The sequence below is a fragment of the Cupressus sempervirens genome, chromosome 4 (assembly GCF_028749045.1).
Source record: "Cupressus sempervirens isolate cs-2001-9-10 chromosome 4, ASM2874904v1, whole genome shotgun sequence".
Taxonomy (NCBI): Eukaryota; Viridiplantae; Streptophyta; class Pinopsida; order Cupressales; family Cupressaceae; genus Cupressus; species Cupressus sempervirens.
The window spans coordinates 67,789,228-67,811,181 of record NC_143121.1 but is presented as its reverse complement, the minus strand read 5'-3'; the positions used below and the strand labels follow the sequence as shown (position 1 = coordinate 67,811,181).

General features: G+C 32.5%; 1 protein-coding gene across 1 annotated transcript; it reads left to right on the top strand.

Moving 5' to 3' along the window:
- Positions 1–13,549: 13,549 nt before the first annotated feature.
- Positions 13,550–16,871, top strand: LOC149559969 (F-box/FBD/LRR-repeat protein At1g13570-like). The gene is made up of 3 exons (XM_089827527.1): positions 13,550–13,590; positions 15,568–16,381; positions 16,581–16,871. The coding sequence occupies exons 1-3, from the start codon at positions 13,550–13,552 to the stop codon at positions 16,869–16,871; spliced, it is 1,146 nt and encodes a 381-aa protein (XP_089683653.1).
- The last annotated feature ends 5,083 nt before the right edge of the window (positions 16,872–21,954 follow it).

Here is a 21,954-nt window from a genome sequence, read left to right as displayed (position 1 = left end):
TATTTAGCAAAGGATTGCTGATATCTTGTAGTTTTAGATTGGGTCCCTTCCTTTGAATTACCTTAGCATCCCTATTGTTGTTTCTATGCAACCACATCTCTTTTAGAAAAATTTGATTATGAAGCTTTAGGATAAGGTAAATCATTGGACTCATAGATGGCTTTCTACTATTGCTCAGGTTACTCTTCTTCAATATGATATTCAAGCTCTTCCTACTTATAGAAGCATGGTTCAGGCTGCCCCTGTTTACTTTTTCAAGGAATTTGATGCTCTTTCTTGACAATTCCTTTGGAGTGGTAATTTTCATAGCACTAAATGGAGCTTGATTCACTAGGAGACTATTTGTAGGCCTAAAAAGGAGGGCGGTCTTAGTCTTCAATCAACTCTCTTGAGTAATCAAGTGTTGACTAGTAAGCTTTATTGGTGATGATGCTCTAGACAACATCAAATTTGGGCTCATATTATCACCCATAAACATTTTCATGGTGCCAATCCTTGATCTATTTTGCACTTCCTCTTGAAGGTCGTGGCTCAATGGTTTGGCATACTTTGAAGATTGGTGTTGTGTTGGTCAAGAGAGGTCTATTCTAGATATGTAAGGGAGGATTCAAGGATTTTTTTTGGTCTAGTGCTTGGGACAGATTCCCATCCATATTATCCATGTACCCTCATCTCCAGACTCTTTGTGATTCTTTTCATGCTGTTGGATGGGATAAAGTGGCTCAATACAAGACTCCTTATCAATTGGGACCTATTGTTGGTTATAGATGGAAGCAATCTTTTGATTGGCCTCCTGGAGGCACAGATGTGGATCACCAAGATTTTTCTCAGATTTTGGCCTCTAGGGAGTGTTCCTCTATGCTAGGTCTAGATATTTTGGCTTGGGGAGGTACCTTGTCTAGTAAATATCATGTCTTTGCAAGGTATCAAGAGATAACTAGACAATTATTTGGGGATGCTGAGGTCCCTTGGTGGAAGCAAGTTTGGAATTAAGTTTCTTGGTCCAAGTGCAATTTTTTCATGTGGCTAGTGGCTCACAACCACTGCCTTACATGGGATAATCATTGTAAATGTGGATTTAGGGGCACCTCATATTGTATTTTGTGTGATAATGGGGAGGAGTATATCTCCCATCTTTTCTTCCATTGCTCCTTTTCTACTCAGCTATGACACCTTTGGTGGAGTGCTTGGGGTTGCTCTTATAGGCATGCTTCCTCTTTGCCTAAGTTTTAGGCCCACTTGGGTGGTGCTTCCTCCAAATCTTCTTCTCTCCATGCTGCTTGGATTGCTAGCTCATCATTCATTCTCTAGCATATCTAGCTGGAAAGGAATCGTTCAATATTTCTAGATGTTTAGATTGGTGTTATGCATCTTTGGTAGAAAATCTCACATTCTCTTCAAGAAATTATTCAATTGAAGTGTGCACTAGGTGGGGGTATGGATCCGATTGATCTTGCTATATGCAATCACTTCAATTTTCATCTTTAGGATGGGGTTGTAGCTCAAAGGTATCAAAGAGTAACCATGAAGCCTCAGCAATAGAGGAAAGGTCAAGTGAATCAAGATGGGCATTGGACTCCTCCTCCCCATAGAGTTTGGAAAATTAACACTGATGGTTCTTGCAAGGGAATCCAGGCTCTACTGGTATTGGGGGAGTAGCTCGTTGCAGTTTTAGTGATGTTAAATTCTTTTTCTCAATGGATAAGGGCAATTACACAAATAATTTGATGGAGGCTTAGGCCATTTTATATGCTGTGGAACAATGTTGTTTGTGGGGATGGTGCAAGATTATCTATGAGTCTGACTCCCAAGTGGTGCTGAATTTGCGTTCCTTGGAGGAGCTTGAGGATGTTAGTTGGCAGTTAGTTATTTCTGTTTATTAGATTCTTCTCTTTTGTACCTCTCTTGAGTTCATTAGGTTTACTTACATTCCTCATGAATGAAACAGAGTTGCTAATTGTTTAGTGAAATGGACTTCTAGTTATGCTCTGGGCTAGAATATTATAGATAGGGGGCAACTTCCCTTTGAGATGGTGCAACAATTTGATGAACTTGTTGCTCATGATAGAGCTCCTTATTGAGCTCTCCTTGTTGTAATCCTTTCTGTCTTAATAAATTTTTACCCCTCTTTTTCCAAAACAAAAAACTTATTATTAAATCAAATTTATCATGTTTTTTATTTCTCACTTTCTCATTGGTTGCCTTCTATTTTACTATAGTTTTTTTAGGTTGAGGAAATTTGAGCTAAACTAGAACTACAGGATTGGTGGTAATTTTTTACGTACATGCCTCCCATTAGAGGTTTCATGTGGCATTCTCCAAGCTAGTATATATGACATATTCATATAAGGATCTATTCTATTCAATATATTTGTACTTTTCTATTGCTACTCTCTTTTAATAGATAAAAGTGTAAAAGGCCACAAAACATCATAACACTATCAAGAGTTGTCATGGTCCAATTTATTTCAACTCTTATCTTCCCCTTTGCAGAGTGAGATGAAAGAAGAGGCAGAGGATAGAAAATAGAACCAAGTATAACATTTCTTTCTATTACAAAATTATGATAATCAAAATCTTACATTGTATGATATAATGTAGTTTCTGCCCTTGCTAAAATTCCAGGCACAACTATGAACACCACAGTTTCAGGTTGTTACTAAAAATTTCTAAGCATGTTGTTATGTTGTGAAAATATTTTATACATAAATTGTCTTCATTTTATTCATCTCTGTTACCTTATTTTTAAAAACTTGAACAGGGCTTTCTAGAACCCGCGAGAGAGCTAGCTAAGGAGGGAAGACAAAACATCTAATAACATTTAATATTCATAGCTGGGGTAATCTTACCAATCAGATTTACGTTCACAAAAAATTTGTCCTCCTTACAACATCAAATCATAAGGAATAAAATCAAGTTGGGCTGGAGAGATTAAATTTCCCACATGCAAATGGATTTGGAGAGATTGAATGCAACCAAAAAAGAGTTTACTGTGATGTATTAAAGGCCCGTGGCTATACAACCACGAAAATGCACTTCCTTTACCTTACTTTTTCTAACTTTTTAAAAATTTAACTAAGTCCTCTCCTTCGTATGGAAGTGCATTTTCATGGCTGTATAGACGTTGTCATATTAAAGAAGCTAGTTGGGATTACTTCCCAACTCTCCCCTAAATCACAATTATTACTACTGTTGGCGGTAGTTAGTAATTTATGTCATTAAAAATAGACAACCAACCCAACTCAGCCATCCACAGTCAACACTCTAGCCCACAACTCAACCGTCTATCCACCGCCCATAATGAATTACATAGCAGACACTGTCATTCCAGCCACCCATGTTTTTAATATATGTAATATTATATTTAATATAGTGTAACATGTGTAAAATATGTTGTGTGTAGAGAGTTTTCATACCCTCTATAAATAAAGGCCTTATGTAATGCATTTGTGTAAGGTAGTAAGGCAATAAAATCAGTGTTATTTCTGTGTATTTGTCTTTCTCTTTGCCTTCAAATTGGTATCAGAGCATGAAGAGTTGGGCCTAGGAGAAAAAGAATTATGTGTTGATGTATATAACTGCTGTATTAGTGAATGGAGCTTCTAATGTTTTCTTGATTGCAGATCATTATTAGCTTCTAAAGTTGGAGACTAGTGGCTGCCAAGATTGAGAGAAGAAAAGATCCCAGTTTAATGTTTGAAGAAGGTATGAGCTGATTTCTTGGAGTGAAGTCTAATGTTAAAAAAATATTGTTAAAACGGGAAAATAAGCATTATAATGGTGTTTGTTTAAGCTATATGTCATTGGGTTAGAATTTTTTGGTGGATTTGCTTTGTAAAGCAAAGTTTAAAATTGTAAGGTGCAGTTGCAACTGTGTATTAATATGGCTTCAGGAAGTAGTATAGCTCAACCACAAATTCCAATATTTTCTGGTAAAAATTATGAATTTTGGGCTATAAAAATGAAGACACTATTTTGTTCTCAAGGCATATGGGATCTTATTGAAAAAGGTTTTATTAAACCACAAGATGAGTCTACATTAACGCAAGATGAAAAGGATAAATTACAAGATAACAGGAAAAAAGATGCTAATGCGTTGTTTCTAATTCAACAATCTTTAGATGAATCAATTTTTCCTAAGGTTTGTACTGCTAAAAAGTCTAAAATTACATGGGATATTTTAGAAATAGCATATCAAGGGACATCAAAAGTTAAGATTGCTAAATTGCAAACTTTAAGGTGTGATTTTGAAAATTTGTGTATGAAAGATTTAGACTCAGTAGATCAATTTCTAAATCAAGTAATGAATGTGGTTAATCAAATTAGATCATATGGTGATGATTTGACAGATCAAAAAGTTTTTGAAAAGATACTTCGTTGTTTGCTTAGAAAATTTGATGCCATTGTTGTTACCATTGAAGAATATAAAGATTTGACAATACTATCTATTGATGAATTGATGGGCTCACTTTTATCTCATGAATCAAGAATGAACAAAAATAACAATTCTTCTTTGGAGAATGCATTTAGATCGCAGGTATCTTTTGGCAAAGGAAGAGGAAGATCAAACTACAGAGGAAGAGGAAGAGGTAGAAGCATAGATGGACATGGAAGTCCAAATCAAGAAGAGAAAACAAATCAATCCATTCAGAGTTCTAATAGAGGACGTGGCAGAAGTTCATTCCAACACCCATCATCAAGGTTTGATAAATCTTGAATTCAATGTCATTATTGTAAGAGATTTGGTCATATTGCAAGTGAATGTAGAAAGAAACAAGAGGATATTGAAAAGAATGGTGCTAATTACTCAGATGTATCTTATAACAATTCAGGAAGTTTATTTATAACTTGTAATGTTGCTCAAGAAAGCTCTAGTGATATATGGTTCCTAGATAGTGGATGTAGTAACCATATGACTGGAAATAAAGATTTGTTTGCTAGCTTGGATGATTCTGTAAAATCTGAAGTAAAGCTAGGAAATGATAGTAAAGTCTTTGTCATGGGAAAAGGTGTTATAAATGTCTTGACAAAAAATGGAGGAAAAAGATATATTCCTGATGTGTATTTTGTGCCTGGATTAAAACACAATCTCATGAGTGTTGGTCAACTAGTACAAAAGGGTTACAAAGTTTCTTCTGATAATGATGTTTGCACAATCTTGGATAGAAATCTTAGTGGTAGGTTAATTGCAAGGGTCAGCATGACACAAAATTGAATGTTCCCCCTTCAGATTCATTGCATTCAAGGAGGAAAAGAAGTTAGTTTCAAGACAGTATACTCAGATCAGTCATGGCTATGGCATTTGAGGTATGGTCATCTTCATTTTGATGCTTTAAGCTTATAACAAAAGAAGAATATGGTGAAAGGATTGCCTCAAATATTGAAACCACCAAGTTCATGTGAAAGTTGTATTTTGGCAAAACAACATAGAGAAAGCTTCCCAGTAGGAGGTTCATATAGAGCAAGAGCACCATTGGAATTAGTTCACATTGATATATGTGGACCTATGCAAACTCCATCTTTAGGAGGAATTATATATTTCCTAACATTTATTGATGATTTTAGTAGAAATATTTGGATATACTTTCTCAAACAAAAAAGTGAAGCTTTTGAAAAGTTCAAAGATTTCAAAAATTTAGTTGAAAAACAAAGTGGTCACTACATCAAGGTATTGCAATCTGATAGAGGTGGTGAATTCAGTTCTAATGATTTTCTAGAATTTTGTAGATTTCATGGAATTAAGAAGCAGTTTACCACAAGGTACACACCACAAAAAAATGGTGTAGCGGAAAGGAAGAATAGAACCATAATGGAAATGGCAAGGATTATGTTGAAGGCCAAAAATCTATCCAATGAGTTTTGGGCAGAAGCAGTAGCATGTGTTGTATACATTTTGAATAGGAGTCCTACAAAGAGTGTTAAGAACACAATTCCACAAGAAGCATGGAATGGTAAGAAAGATACAGTATCCCATTTTAGAGTTTTTGGCTATGTTGCTTATTCATTAGTTCCATCTGAATTGAGAAAGAAATTGGATGATAAAAGTGAAAAATGCATCTTTATTGGCTATAGTGAAGAATCAAAGGCTTATAAATTGTATAATCCTATTTCAAAGAAATTGATCATTAGCAGGGATGTTAAATTTGAAGAAGAAGATTCATGGCATGAAAATGATAACAAACAAGTCACAAGAGGAGCACCAATATTACAAGGTGATGATGAATTAAAGGAACATGGGACTCAATCAACACCTAACACTCCACCAAGGAACTTTGTGCAAGGTGCCTCACCTCCAAGTTCAAATGTAAGTGATAAATCTGATTCAACATTCTCAACAACAGGTTACAAAGGTAAGAAGACAAGAAGCTTAAGAGAAATATATAATCAAGAAGAATAGAATGTAGATATTTACTCAAATTTTGCTTTACTTTCTTGTGATCCATTGTATTTTGATGAAGCAATTAAAGAAGATAAATGGATCAAGGCAATGGATGAAGCAATTGACTCTATTGAAAGAAATAACACATGGGAATTAATGTATTTACCTAAAGGAAAAGAATGTATAGGAGTCAAATGGGTTTACAAAACTAAATTTGATGAAAAAGGTAAAATTGTTAAGCACAAGGGAAGACTAGTTGCTAAAGGTTTTTCACAACAATATGGAGTTGATTATAATGAAACATTTGCCCCAGTTGCTAGACTTGACACAATTCGAACTATTTTAGCAATAGCAACACAAAATGATTGAAAAGTGTATCAAATGGATGTAAAATCAGCTTTTTTGAATGGTTTTCTTGATGAAGAGGTATATATTAAACAACCACCTGGTTATGAGGTTAGTGGGCATGAAAACAAAGTATATAAACTAAACAAGGCACTTTATGGTTTGAAACAAGCTCCTAGGGATTGGTATAAGAGGATTGATTCATACATGATAAGTAATCAATTCAATAGAAGTAACAATGAGCCCACGTTATACGTTAAGACTAATAAGGAAGATCAGATTTTGATTGTATGCTTGTACATTGATGACTTAATATTCACTGGAAATCTATCAGTAGACATGTTCAAGTCAGAAATGATGAAAGAATTTGAAATGACAGATTTGGGGTTGATGAGATATTTCTTAGGTATTGAAGTTATTCAATGTAACAAAGGTATCTTCATTTGTCAATCCAAGTATATAAAGGATGTTTTAAAGAAATTTAAAATGATGAATTCCAATCCAGTGTCAACTCCAGTTGCAACAGGAACAAAACTTAGCAAGGAAGAAAAGGGCTCAAATGTTGATCCAACTATGTTTAAAAGACTTGTTGGAAGTTTAATGTATATGACAGCTACAAGGCCAGACATCATGTATAGTGTCAGTTTAATCTCAAGGTTCATGGAATCACCACAAAATTCTCATTGGCAAGTTGGAAAAAGGATATTGAGATATATTGCAGGAACAATGGAATATGGAATTCTATATTCCAAAGCTAACAATTTTGGTTTGATTGGTTATACTGACAGTGATTTTGCAGGTAGCATTGATGACAGGAAGAGCACTTTTGGATATATCTTTCACCTTGGATCAAGAGCTGTATCATGGGCATCAAAGAAGCAACCTATAGTGACAATCTCATCAGCTGAAGCAGAATATGTAGCTGCCACTTCTACAGCATGTCAAGCAGTATGGATGCGTTGAATTTTGCTTGATCTTCACCATCATCAGGAGGAACCAACACCAATTCTTTGTGATAACAAATCAACAATAGCATTATCTAAAAATCATGTATTTCATAAGAGGAGCAAACATATTGATACAAGGTACCACTTCATCAGAGAATTGGTCAACAATGGAGAAATCTACCTTGAGTTCTACAAATCTAAAGATCAATTGGCAGATATATTCACTAAGCCATTACCAAAGAATAACTTTAAATATCTGCGAGAGAAATTGGGTATTACTGATGCAAAATTTGTAAATGACAAAAAATAAGGGGGAGTGTTGGCAGTAGTTAGTAATTTTTGTCATTAAAAACAGACAACCAACCCAACTCAACCGTCTATCCACCGCCCATAATGAATTACATAGCAGACACTCTGTCGTTCCAGCCGCCCATGTTTTTAATATACGCAATATTATATTTAATATAGTGTAACATGTGTAAAATATGTTGTGTGTAGAGAGTTCTCATACCCTCTGTAAATAGAAGCCTTATGTAATGCATTTGTGTAAGGCAGTAAGGCAATAAAATCAGTGTTATTTCTGTGTATTTGTCTTTCTCTTTGCCTTCAACTGCCATACATAATGCCCAGGTTGTCTCCTTAACGAATAAAGCTTTTTATTGTCAATGCCTTTGTAAAGATGTTCTAGCATACTGCTCTTGGGACCTGCCATGTTCCAAAACAATTTCACCATTGCTGATTAGTTCCCTTATAAAACGGTAAAAGAAGACTGGATTTTTTGATAGAGTTATTGCTGACTTGTTGTCACACAGTAGATTGTCGTTTCATCTTCTTGTTCATGTCTTAAATCCTTAAATCCTTCAAAATGGTTAGAATATTTGATGAATGAGTCAGGTTTCCCCACCAATGGAGTGATAAGGTTTGCAAGGAAAGAGGCTAAGAAGTATGACGGGGATCCTATTGTGTCAACGATGGATCTTAAAGTAATATCGGCCTTATGCATTTTAGGAACCCCATAGACGCGAAGGGTTAGTTCTTTTGAGGGAATGAGACACTTCTTAGTAGCATTATCAAAAGAAGAGGCATCAACAACAGACTTGACTTACTTAAAAATCTAAGAACATGAATTGCGAGAAAGAACTCTATAGCTGTCAACGTCTGAAAGAAGTTTGAGAATTTTGGTAATATAGACTTTTTGTCTAAAATGAAAAAATATTGCCTTTGTCAGCTTTAGAGATAGCCAAGTCATTATTACCTAAAAACTTGTTAAGAGCTCAGACCACAATACTAGGAATAATTCCCTTAGGATCCTTGGCACGTCTAAGTGCGATTGCACAATCCTACCTAATAATCTCAGCATCCTCCTTGGGAGAGAGGAGAGATGTTACTCAATGCTAGTAAGTATGTCCACGTTAGGAATGGAATGAGGTGCGACCGCAAAGTTCAAACCCCGCTTAAGGCATCTTAAGGTAGGGGTCCAAATACTCAACTGTGGATTGATCTCAACTATCTATTAAACTCAATATTAACCGTCAGTTTATCAGGATTTGTATAAAAAGAGTTCTCTTATACCTCACATTAGATATGTGCAATTTGAGCAAAGAAACTCTACTAGATTAATTTCAGAAGTATTGCACATCCAATGTACTTTAGATTGTTACTTTCAGTTTAGATTCTAGTTGGTATATATTTAAAGTAGATTTACGTTTCTTTCATCTAGATTAATTTGTTTATCTTATTTGATCAGGAAATACATAAAGATAGATCAGTTGCATTCATAATCCTTCTACAGTTGTTGAATATTCTTTGTTATTAGAGAACTTAAAATTTCATTAGATAGAAGCTTGTATGTTTCCTTGCTCATGACTATTAAGGATGGATTATCCTATATCCATGTCTAATTTATCCTACCAAACTAGCATATCTAAAATTTTCATTAAAATTTTGTATAAAATAAGTCAACAGATATCCAATTTCAAGAAATATGAAATTTATAATCAGAATATCCAATTTCTTTTTTTTATATGATGCTAATATTAGTATTAGAGTTGACTTATAGTAGAAGATATACATGATCTATAAAAAATAAAATTATAATAGATATAGTATTGTTTAAGAAATACATTTAAGATTAAGGTTTTATCACTTAAAAATTAGGGTTTATATTTTATTATAAGGATTAGAGTTTACTATTTATATTACTTTCTTCATTTCCTAATCTATGGTTACCAGTAGGATTTAATGTTTATCATATAAGATGTACATTTAGATTTAGGTGTCGCAATGGTGTTAGCATTTGTAGTGTAGCATTCAAGATTAAGGTTTACTATTTAGGACTATAGTTTTTCTAGAGATTTAGGATTTCAGGTTTAACATTTGGAACAATGGTTTAAAATTTAGAATTAAGGTGAGGATTTAAATATTTTATTTCTTAAATATTTTGAAAGCATTCCTTTCAAAATTAGTCACTAAAATGAAATACTAAAAACTTATGTTTCAAATGAAGAATATAAAAGGCCATCCACTATGAATATATGTAACAAGAAATCATTCGTCGAAGATTTGTGATAGTTGGAAGTTATTGAATCCTATGAGATTAAAATGAAAAAAATTCATTTATATGATTAATCCAATTTTCAACGAACGTCTAACTTAAAATAAAATATTAAATAAGGAGAGGTTATAGTGGCCAAAATACAGACCTTAACTAGCAATCGTTTTGGTTATAATCTTTGAGTTAGGTCTATGGTTATAAGTAGGATTTAATATTTATCATATAAGATGTACATTTAATATTTAGGTGTCAAATTGGTTTTAGCATTTGTAGTGTAGCATTCAAGATTAGGGTTTACTATTTTAAGATTTAAGGTTTAACATTTGGAACGAAGGTTTAAAATTTGGAATTAAGGTGAAGATTTAAATATTTTATTTCTTAAATATTTTGAAAGCATCCTTTCAAAATTAGTTACTAAAATGAAATACTAAAAACTTATGTTTCAAATGAGAAATATAAAAAGCCACCCATTATGAATATATGTAACACAAAATCATTCGTTGAAGATCTGTGATGGCTAATTATTAAGATGGAAGCTATTGAATCCTATGGGATTAAAATGAGGAAAAAATCATTTATATGATTAATCCAGTTTTGCACGAATGTCTACCGTAAAATAAAAAATTTAATAACGAGAAGTCTCTAGAGAATAGAAACATTTTGGACTGCAAATTATTGAATCCTGACAACTTGACTTTACAAACTAATAGAAGAACCCCTGAAATCAAATTATTTGAAACCATAGATTACCTGTCCACCAAAACTCGCATAATCTTAGCGGAAGAAGAAGCAAAGTGTTTGGAAGGAAGCTCGTCTGGTTACAAACTCTCAAGGTCTTGAAACCCTCCAACCTTGATTCAAATCCTAGGCAGATCCAAATGAAGAGAAGAAGAAATTTGTGGGTGGGTGGCACAAGTCTTCTGGAGTCTTAGTCAATCAATATGGAAGTTGTTTGAAACTCTACAAACCTTAACTTGCAGTAGTTTCAGCCGTGTCAAAATCTACAGACCTTAATTGGTAGTCATTTCCGTTACAATTTTTGATTAAATATATTTTTTAAATTTAATATAGTGACGTTCTAAAAATTGTCAAATTATTTTTAAAATATGAAAAGTTTACATTGATGAAGGCTTTTCCACTCTAGAAAGTCTCTTGACTTAATAATAACTTGTTAAAGTCTGGTATATTGCTTATTGAAACCCATTTTAGAACATAGAGAACACATAAAGTTGGCAACTAGACCCTTTCAAAATGATTAGTTTAATAAAGTCCCAATTTAATTTAATATAATTAATGTGACTTGCCAAACACACATGAAAAAGAATTTATTTGGACTATTTCAATTTAATCTCTTAATATTTGAATTATTGAATTTAAAAATTCATTAATTTAGAAAGTCAATTAAATTATATTCCAATGTTCTCCAAAATTTGAGAAAATCAAGTTGAATTTCAAAAAGGAAAGAAAGTAGTTAACTGAATTTGGAAAAGAAAAGAAAGCTATTGACTAAGTCTCATCTAAAGAGTTAATTCCTTAAATGTCTAATAAAAACCACTTAACAAAATTTGGTTTCATTTGAACTAAATTGAGGATTAAATTTTAACTCTTTGTTAAACTCAATCTCAATTGTCGATTTATCTAGATTTCTATAAAAGGGGGTCTCATGACTCTCATTGGATATGTGCATTTTGAGAAAAGGAGATATGTTAGATTAATTTCAAAATTATTCTCCATCCAACCTTTTTTAGATTCTAGTTTGCATACAATTAGAGGAGATTTATATTTCTCTCATCGAAATTTATTTGTTTATCTTATTTATAGGATAATCCACCATGAATAATCATGAGAAAGGTGACCTACATACTTCTATCTAATGGGAGTTTGAGTGCCCTCTAAATGAATAACGTAACCCTAACAAACAATGGCTTTTTGAAGTGTGGTATATTACTTGTTGATCCCTATTTGAGCACATGCCCTTAGCCCTTAAAGCTGAGTAAATTCATATTTACAATTTGTGTGGTATATTACTTGTTGAGACCTATTTGAGCACACACCCCTAGCCCTTAAAGCTGAAAAGATGCATATTTACAATTTTGCAAATTGCTGAGCCATTGGTTCTCATGCACTAAGTTTTAAAAAATAGAACTTTTATTATTGATATTCATAGGATGTTTTACAAAATAAAAATGAAAATGAAAATAAAAAGAAATAATTTTCAAACTGTTGAAAGGAAGTAGTTTCTAACTTAACAACTGTCACTTAATGGCTTAGTTTTAATTTTGATAGTAAATTTAATTATATAATTATTATATGCATTAAATCAATGGTCATTACCTAAAATATTAAAAAGTAATGTGTTCATTTTAGTTTTCAATAAAAATAAATAATCAATTATTTAATAAATTTGATAATTGTAGTGAAAGAATGAAATTTTCATATATTATCTTTGTTAATTTAAATATTTATAAGTAAGATTTTAAACTTATTTATTTATTTTCAAATATTTTTAAAAAATTGTTAATGGTCCTTGATCTACTGGTGAAGTTGAATGACTCAAAAAGATTAAAAATATAAATAAATATCATGTGCCTAAAATATAAATTGGAGAGTTAAAATTTAACATAATATCTATAATAAAAGATCAAATATATACTTATTTAGGAAAGATGTTATTTCAAATGAAAAATGTGAAGCCACGGGGAGAATTTTGTTAATAATTGTGGAACACATCATTGTACAGAATTCTAAGACTATACTTTGTAAATAGTTGTTGGAACACATCATTGCACATAATTTCAAGGTAATCAAAAGTTGATATCCATTATTAGTAAGTATTTTGTAAATAATTGTTGGAACACATCATTGCACAGAATTCCAAGGCTATGGAAAGTTGATATCCATCATTAGTAAGTATTTTAAAAATATTTTGTATGAAAGAAACAAAATTTAGTGGAAAAAGTTTGAGAACGGTTTGGAAAAAGAAAGAATTTGGAGTAAAATTAGAATAATGTATCTTAGAGGCGTGTTATTTTAAAACTCAGCTTTCAAATGTCCCAATAATATCCCAATAACTGGAAGGCTGTGGGAAATTGAAAGCATAGCGGAAAATACGTAAATGATAGACTCCCACATAGCCGCGGTAAATGTGTCAAAGAAGACGAGTTGTGGAAAAGAAGATGAGTTGTCAAAGATAACATCGCGGAGGGTTTATTTTTTTTAAACCTGGAAGCTTGAAGCGTCGGCTTTGAGTTTTCAACTTTTCATTTTCTATTTAAACCATTGTAAGAGTCGGAAGAGTTGTCTGTGAACTACACAAGAAAAGAGATGGCTCGGAGGAGGAAAGGTTCCCGTTTAAACGATATGCCTATCGGAAGAATTAATTTCTATCTAACGACTACTGTCGGCAGCCCAACTCAGCTGTCCACAATCAAATAACTCTCCAGCACTGTCCACAATAAATTGCAGACAACTTAGCCGTCCAGCCCACTGTCCAGCCCACAAAATAACAGTCAATATTTAATATTATAGCATGTGTAAAATGTTTGGTGTATTCTAGAGAGAGTTCTCAAACTTCTATAAATAGAGGCATTATAAAAAGATTTGAGTATCAGATGTTTATCTGATCATGGTGGATCAGTACAGCCCATTTTGGGTTTCTCATTATGGATCATGAGTTGATAGAATGTTGTAGCATTCTATGGATTTGTAATAGATTTCAGTTATGTTAATGAGTATGAAGTGTTGTAGCACAATTTGATGAATTTGTGTTTTGCTTATTGATTTGAATGTTTATCATTGCATTCCTGTTTGTCTTTGATCCACTCTATCCACCTCTTTCAAGTGGTATCGGAGCTAATGGAATATGATCCTAGAGATCGTGGAGAGCTCGAGAAGTTTAAAATCGATGAAGAGTGTTGTAGCATCGTAGCCCAACAGGTAATGGCATTTGAAGTTATCTTCTGCAAGAATAAAGAAAAGAACAAGTCAAGAGATTGCTATGAGAAACAAAGAAGCTGTGAAAAGAAAGAAGCCAAAGTTGAAGTGTGCGTTAGAAACATGTGGAGCATCTTTGTGCAAGTGGGAGTGCCAAAGAATGCATACACATGACATGGAAGATATTGATCATGGAAATTTTTATTATGTTTGTGTTTGAAATATGTGTGTTAGTTGTTATGCATTAGTTGTTAAAGTTAAGTTAGTTATCTTAGGTGTAACATGTTGAATAAAAGGTGAAATGGTGTGCTAAAGCTCGTTGTCATAGTGCAAAGGTCTCTGTGAGAGCTGATTTGGAGTTTAAGTGTTGGAATCTGGATGAGAAAATGTTTAAAGCTTTGTAATTTCAAATGTGGTCATGTAATAGTAGATTGTTGAATTCATATCCCCCAATCAAGTGATGAAGATTGAATGAGAATTGCTTGTTAATAATCTATTGTAAGGGGTGCATTATCGGTTGTACTCGACACCCTAGAGTTTGACTGAATGTATTGTTGAACCATGTATGTGAAAATGATTCCTATAGAACTGGTGAGTACAGTGGCTGGGCACCCATGTATCTCGGTAGATGGATTTCTTTTTATATGGACTCAATAATTAGTTTCGTGCAGGTACAAAAGAGAAAGGCTCAAAGTGATGATAGTTTTCCTGTAGTGATGATTCATGGTCAGTAGAACCAATGAATGCTTGGTTTGTAAACCATTTGAACGAAAAGTTTATAGTGATCTTGAAACCATTTGTGTAATGTTTAAGAAGTTCGTGGTGAGCTTGAAACCACTTCAAAATTGCATTGGTTAGGGGTAAGCCATAAAACCTAAAGTAATTATGACAAGGGAAAACAATATTAATGCAGTAGCATTAGTGACAAAAATTAAGGGGGAGTGTTGGAAGAATTAATTTCTATCCAACGACTACTGTCGGTAACCCAACTCAGCTGTCCACAATCAAATAACTCTCCAGCACCATCCACAATAAATTGCAGACAATTTAGCCATCCAGCCCACAAAATAACAGTTAATATTTAATATTATAGCATGTGTAAAATGTTTGGTGTATTTTAGAGAGAGTTCTCAAACCTCTATAAATAGAGGCATTATGTAAAGATTTGAGTATCAGATGTTTATCTGATCATGGTGGATCAGTACAGCCCATTTTGGGTTTTTCATTATGGATCATGAGTGGATAGAATGTTGTAGCACTCTATGAATTTGTAATAGATTTCAGTTATGTTAATGAGTATGAAGTGTTGTAGCACAATTTGATGAATTTGTGTTTTGCTTATTGATTTGAATGTTTATCATTGCATTCCTCTTTGTCTTTGATCCACTCTATCCACCTCCTTCAATGCTTGATTGCATATTAAGGACCATTCTCAGTAAAATTTGTCTGAAAGAAGCAGTGCGTTGCTCTGTTATATCAAAAAGATGGAAGTTGCTTTGGACATCACTACCAATCCTAAAATTTTCAGGAAATTTTTTCTCCTCCATGCATAGTCTTGAATGTTTTGAGTTTAACAATGTTGTAGACTTTACAATTGAAGTGATTTCTGATTGGATTTACATGGCTGCTCTAAAGTCTGTGGAAGATCTTGTGATTGAAGCGAGTATTCCACAATTTTTTGCTGAGCTTGAGATTCCAGCAACCATTTTCTTATGTAAAAAGATCAAATCTTTGGCTCTGAGTATGTTTGACTTCACAAAAGTACCAAAGGATTTTGCTGGGTTTGCCCATTTGACAACATTGGATTTTTGTAGTATTAGGCTCAGTGAAAGGATTGTGGATCTGATGTTGGATTTATGTCCAAATTTGGAAATTCTAACTCTTCGTTCGTGTTACGGAATTGAGAGATTAAAGATCTGTTCTGACAAACTCACTTCTCTCAATCTGTCTACTACGTTCAAATCAATAATAGCAAATTGTCCCCGATTAGTGAATCTTAGGGTGGATATGTGTGTCAAACATCAGGAGAATGTGATGGAATTCTCTTTGCCAGCATGTACAAGTCTATGTACAAATAAATCCCTCAAAGCATTTACAACTCTCAGAGCACTTAGAAAAATTACCATTTTGAACGGATTTTTCTTTGCAAGCGACCCACTGATTCTCAGAGGGTTTCCAGAGTTAAGACAACTGTGTGTAGATCACAAAGGAGGGCACTTTGATGCAGAGGTAAGTATTTATCAGATTATTTGTTATACACCTTTTTAATTTGGTTCCAAATTTTTTATGAGTTGTAAATAGAAGAGAAAAATTCTTTCATGGGAAAGTTCTAATTGAATATCTAGTATATTTCTTTCATTGTTTTGGATTCCAACTTTCTAAAGTATTGATTTTCTATGTGCCGTTTGTTTATGTAATGCAGAGATACTTGTCTCAGCGCGATGGTGTGGAAATTTTACCGCTGGAGAATCTGAATTGGGTTCATCTGAACATAACCCACTATTTCGATCCTATTCCTTTGCTAAATTGTCTTTTCAAAATAGCTCCTGCTATAAAATCTATATTGGTTTCTCGGAATAATGGGTTTGACAGCATTACAGGTCGGACGTTTGTTAACATGTTGACGAACCATCCGCGCCCATCTGGAGAAACAAAAATTTTCATATCGCGAAACGCAATGAAGGAAATGAGATGTGTGAATTGTGATCTATGAGAAACTTGTTTCAAAGTGAGATGAATTTTGTACTAAAGAGAAACATGTAATTTATCTGGCTATCAACAGAGAGCTTAGTCATTATTTTTAGTTGATATTACTGTTGGAAGGATGGATCCAATGTGAAAACCTATGTACTTTTGTGGCGAGGATGACTAGTTTTGATCTGTTTAAAACTTCATTTCAATGAACACATTCTCTTATAATTTGTTATCATTTGTCCCCTTTTAGCATAATAAAAGACATGCAATTTGCATGAATCAGATTATTAAAGATTTGCATGAACTTGATGTGAGGCTTTTATCTTTTATTTCTAAGCTGTTATTTGATTTGTCAAAGATCTTTAACATATTTGTTAAAGTGAACTGTAATCTATTCCATCTTTATCATTTGGTAGATAAATTTGAGATTTGTTATGTGATTATTAAGTTGAAAATTATATCTATAAAATTAATTTAAAGAAAATTTTCAATATATTAATAATTTGTACTGATAGATTTTTTGTTTTTAGTAGTCTCTTCCCTCTAAAGATAGGAAATAATATTTTTTAATGAATTATTATGTATTAATAATTGTATTAATTATTCTTTTTAAATTTTTTTTTCAGAAATTTTAAGAAAAACTAGGACCGAGGGATTGCTGGCAATTTTTAAGCAGATGTCTATTGCTGGAGGTTTCATGTCACATTATTCAAGCTATTGTCAAAGACATTTCCATGTAAGGATCTAGTTTATCCCATTCATTTGTGTTTTTCTAATATATCACTCTTCCCCTTTCATAGATAAAAATATTATATTCTAGACTAGAGAATGTCACAACACTCTCAAAATTGTCATAGCCTAGTTTAATTAAACTCTTATCTTGTCTTTGGAGGGCAAGGATTTTTCATAGGTTTAAATATAAGATCTCACATGTTCTCCCCAAATGAAACAACTTACCATATCACGAAAAAATTTCTCTATCTTTCTTAATTTTGAAAATTTAGAGTCTTGTGACAAATTTTAGAATTTGTTTAAGGTAAATTTACTCTAGTGGATACAACTTTTTATAGTTTATTTATTTATTTACTATGTCATGAATATGACTTATTAATTTAATGCACTTTGATCATCCATATTGATAAAAGAAGTTAGAAAAAATCATCCCAACATAGAGGCTCTTATAATAGTAGAACTATTAATTAATCTTCATAGTTGGGCCCTTCATGGAAGTGGTTTTACATGGTTAATGTGCAAAGAATTTCATTTTTGTGGAGTTAGAAGTAGTGCAAGGAATTGTCACTTGTTTAGCTTAGGTTTGTTGGTGTGGAATATCTATTTGATAAAGCTAGTCTTTCATAGGAAAATAGTGATGTTCACCTAACCTACTAAATGTATGAACTATCTTTTATAAAACTTGAATATGCACTTAAGGATAATTTATAGACAATTATAAAAAATAGTAGAGTCAATAATAAATTTAACACACCTCCTTAATTTTGACTCTATCTCTATTACTAATAAGCTCTCTGATGAAATGATAATGGGTATCAATGTGCTTGCTCTTCTGATGAAACTTAGATTTTTGGAAAGTGCAATTGCTGAGTTGTTGTCATAAAAGATGGATATTTACTTGCTCTTTGTTCCTGGTTTTCTTACCAATCTCTTTCATCAATGCTACCTGATAGATTGCTAAAAGCATTGTTAGGCACTCTACCTCTACTGATTAGATGGTGACAAGTGGTTACTTCTTGAATGCCCATGAAACTATACATGTACCCAAACAAAATCCACAACTAGAGATGCTTCTTTTTTCATCTACACTTCTGACAAAGTCACTCTCAAGAAATCTAATTAGGTGGTTGGCTTCCTTACCCATATATAAAATACAATGTTGAAGGATGGTTATATTGTTGTCAAGTACATTAGGTTACCTAACTATTTCTTGTATAAAGTGAAATTCATTATTGCACCTTCATCACTTTTGCTCAATTTTGTACTTGGAACAATAGGTGTGTCGATTGGCTTGCAATTATTCATTTTGAATTTTGTCAATGCATATTTTGCATACTTCTTTTGGCTGATGAAAAATACTTGGTTCCAATTGGTAAATCTCTATACCAATGAATTATTTCATGTGACCAAGATTGTTCATTTGAAATTCCCTTTCCATATCAATCTTTATTTATTAAGGATGCAAGCTACCATTATATAGTAAATCATCAACATAAATACATACAATTAAGATCTCACATTGCAAGTTTATTTTGGCATATATAATTTTGGTTCATTATTGTTATACTTGAATTGTTTGTTCAGTAGATAGGAATCTATTCTATTGTACCAAGCCCTCAGTGCTTGTTTCAATCTATATAGAGCATTTTTCAACTTACAGACCATTTGTGCTTGTGTTTAATCAACATATAATTATTCATTTAGAATTCCATTTAAAGATTATAATTTCACATCTAAGTGATAAACTAGCCATTCATGTTTTTTTGGTACTTACAGTATAGTTCTAATTGTCTTTAATCTTCCTATGTGTGCAAATTTTTCTTCATAGTCTATAATGGGTTGTTGTACATAACATTTGGCTACTAGCCTTTCCTTATGCTTCTTAATTTGGTCTTTTCCATTAAATTTTGTCTTATAAACCCATTTAACTCTTATTTTTGTTTTATCTATGAAAAGTTTACTAACTCCCATGAGCCATTTTCCTCTACAAGTGAAATTTCATTGTTCATTGCTTCCACCCACTCTTTCTTCTTCACTGCTTCATCAAAGCATATAGACTAACTTGACATTAATGAAAATAATTCTTGTTCATTGTTATGTTGTTCATATATTTTTCTAATAGAGATAGTCTTTTGGTTCCTTAATTGTTTTACCAATCTAGGTAGTCTTTCTCTTGGTAGACTCAAAAATATGTGGAGTAGGCTGATTGTGAGCTATTCCATTATCTTAACCATACCATGACTTATATTAAAAAATTTAAATCTCTACACACTATTTTCTTCTTAGTGATTGAGTTAAATAACTTGTATATCTTTGATGAATCACTATAACCTATGAATATACATTTGTAACTTTTATCATCGATCTTTTTTCTTAGCTCCTCAGGAAAACATGTATAAGATACACAACAAAATATTTTCAAGTTTGTTACATATGGTTTTACTCCACTCCTTGCTTCTAGAGGTGTCTTATCCTTCACACTTTTTTCAGGTGATCTATTCAAGATGTATTCTGAAATGCAACTGCCTCTGCCCAATATTCATTTGGTAATTTTTTAGGTTTTGACATACTTCCTGCCATGTTTATGATTGTTTGGTTTTTCCTCTCTACTACTCCATTTTTATGGAAATTCTTTTGGGAAGTAAAATGTCAATGAAATAATTTTTCTCTACAATATGTACCAAATCTGTTGGAATCATATTCACCTCCTTCATTAGACTTTAAGACTTTAATTTTTCTAACACTCTGATTTTTGCTCATATCCCTAAATTGTTTGTATCTCTCAAATGTGTTTGACAAATTTCATTTTACTATAATCATCAATATAACTTAAGAAATAGTAGCTCCCTCCAATAGACTTTATTTGCATGACCCACAATGATTAGTATGCACTAACTCCAGAATAATTTGTCTTTATATGTTGGTTCATTATAAAAGGAACTCCTCTTGTGTTTGGAAAGTATACAACTCTCACAAGGATTTAACATTTTTCTTAGTATATTTACAACCATTGACCATTTTTTCAAGATATCTAGATTGTTAAAATCTAGATGATCATACATAAGAACTCACAACCAACTTCCATTAGAATTTGTGATATAATGTGCATAACCAATAGGTTGTTTGAAACTCCTTAAACTAAAGGGATATAATCCATTTCATGTCACTTGAACTCTAGCTATGAACATTTTATTGGGTGTTTGTCTAGGATAATGCAGGTAGGTCCTTTGAAATTAACTTCAAACCCATTCTGACTTATGTGGCCTACATTAAATAGATCATGCTTCAAACTTTCACCATAATAAACATTATGGATATATATATTTTCATTTTTCTTATTTAAAATAGCTAAAACACCTCTTCCTAGAGCATGAACCAAGTTATCATCTCCTAACTTTATCTTGGTCTTGACTATTTCATCAAAGGTAGTAAAATTATTTTTGTTACCTATCGTGTGATTGTTGCAAGCACTATCCAACAACCATGTGTTTTCTTTGTTGTTATCTTCTATTTATAAGCATGCTAGAATCATTGAATGCATTTTCTCATCTATATTAGACACATTAGCTCTTCATATATTTTGGTCTTCTTGTTTTTTCCTACACTCACTCTCAAAATGTCTATATCATTTGTAATGATAATATTTATGTGTTTGTTTTATCAAATATGCCTATTCATCTATTGCTACTTTCTCTTCCTTATGGTTCATGTTTGCTATCAAATTGAAAAGAATGTATTCCTCTTCTTCCTCTGCCTATATGTCCTCTACATCTTTTTCTATTGATTGTGGCTTGTATTTGTAGATCAATCACCAAAGATTAATTTCCATTTTGTATTCTAGACTCACGGTTCAGAATTGAAATAGTTAACTATTCTATAAAATAATTACACTCTTCAACTATATTTACCAAAGTATCATATGAATGTGAAATAATTCTAAGGATTTTCTCCAAAAAAATTCTATATGCGACATCTTTACCATATGCTCTCAACCGATTTACTACATCTGTGGCTTGAGACATGAAGTGATCTAGAGTCTTAGTATCCTTTATTTTCAAGCTTTCAAACAATTTTCTTAAAATATTTAGCATAGCATTCCATACCTTTTATACTCCTTAATATGTTGTTGTATGTATGTCCCATGTCTAATTTTCATAAGTCATTGCTAAAATTTTGGGAAAGATTGATCCTTTTTCTCTATATGCATGTTTCACAAAGTTCTTGAATCTTTCTTTCTATTCTCTATCTTAACATTCTTTTGCACATTTCTCATTTGAACTAGTTTTTGTGCATTGGGATCTTCATACTTAGTTTCTATAGCCTCTTAACAATCTAAATTATTCAAGCGACTCTTCATTTTAATGGCCTAT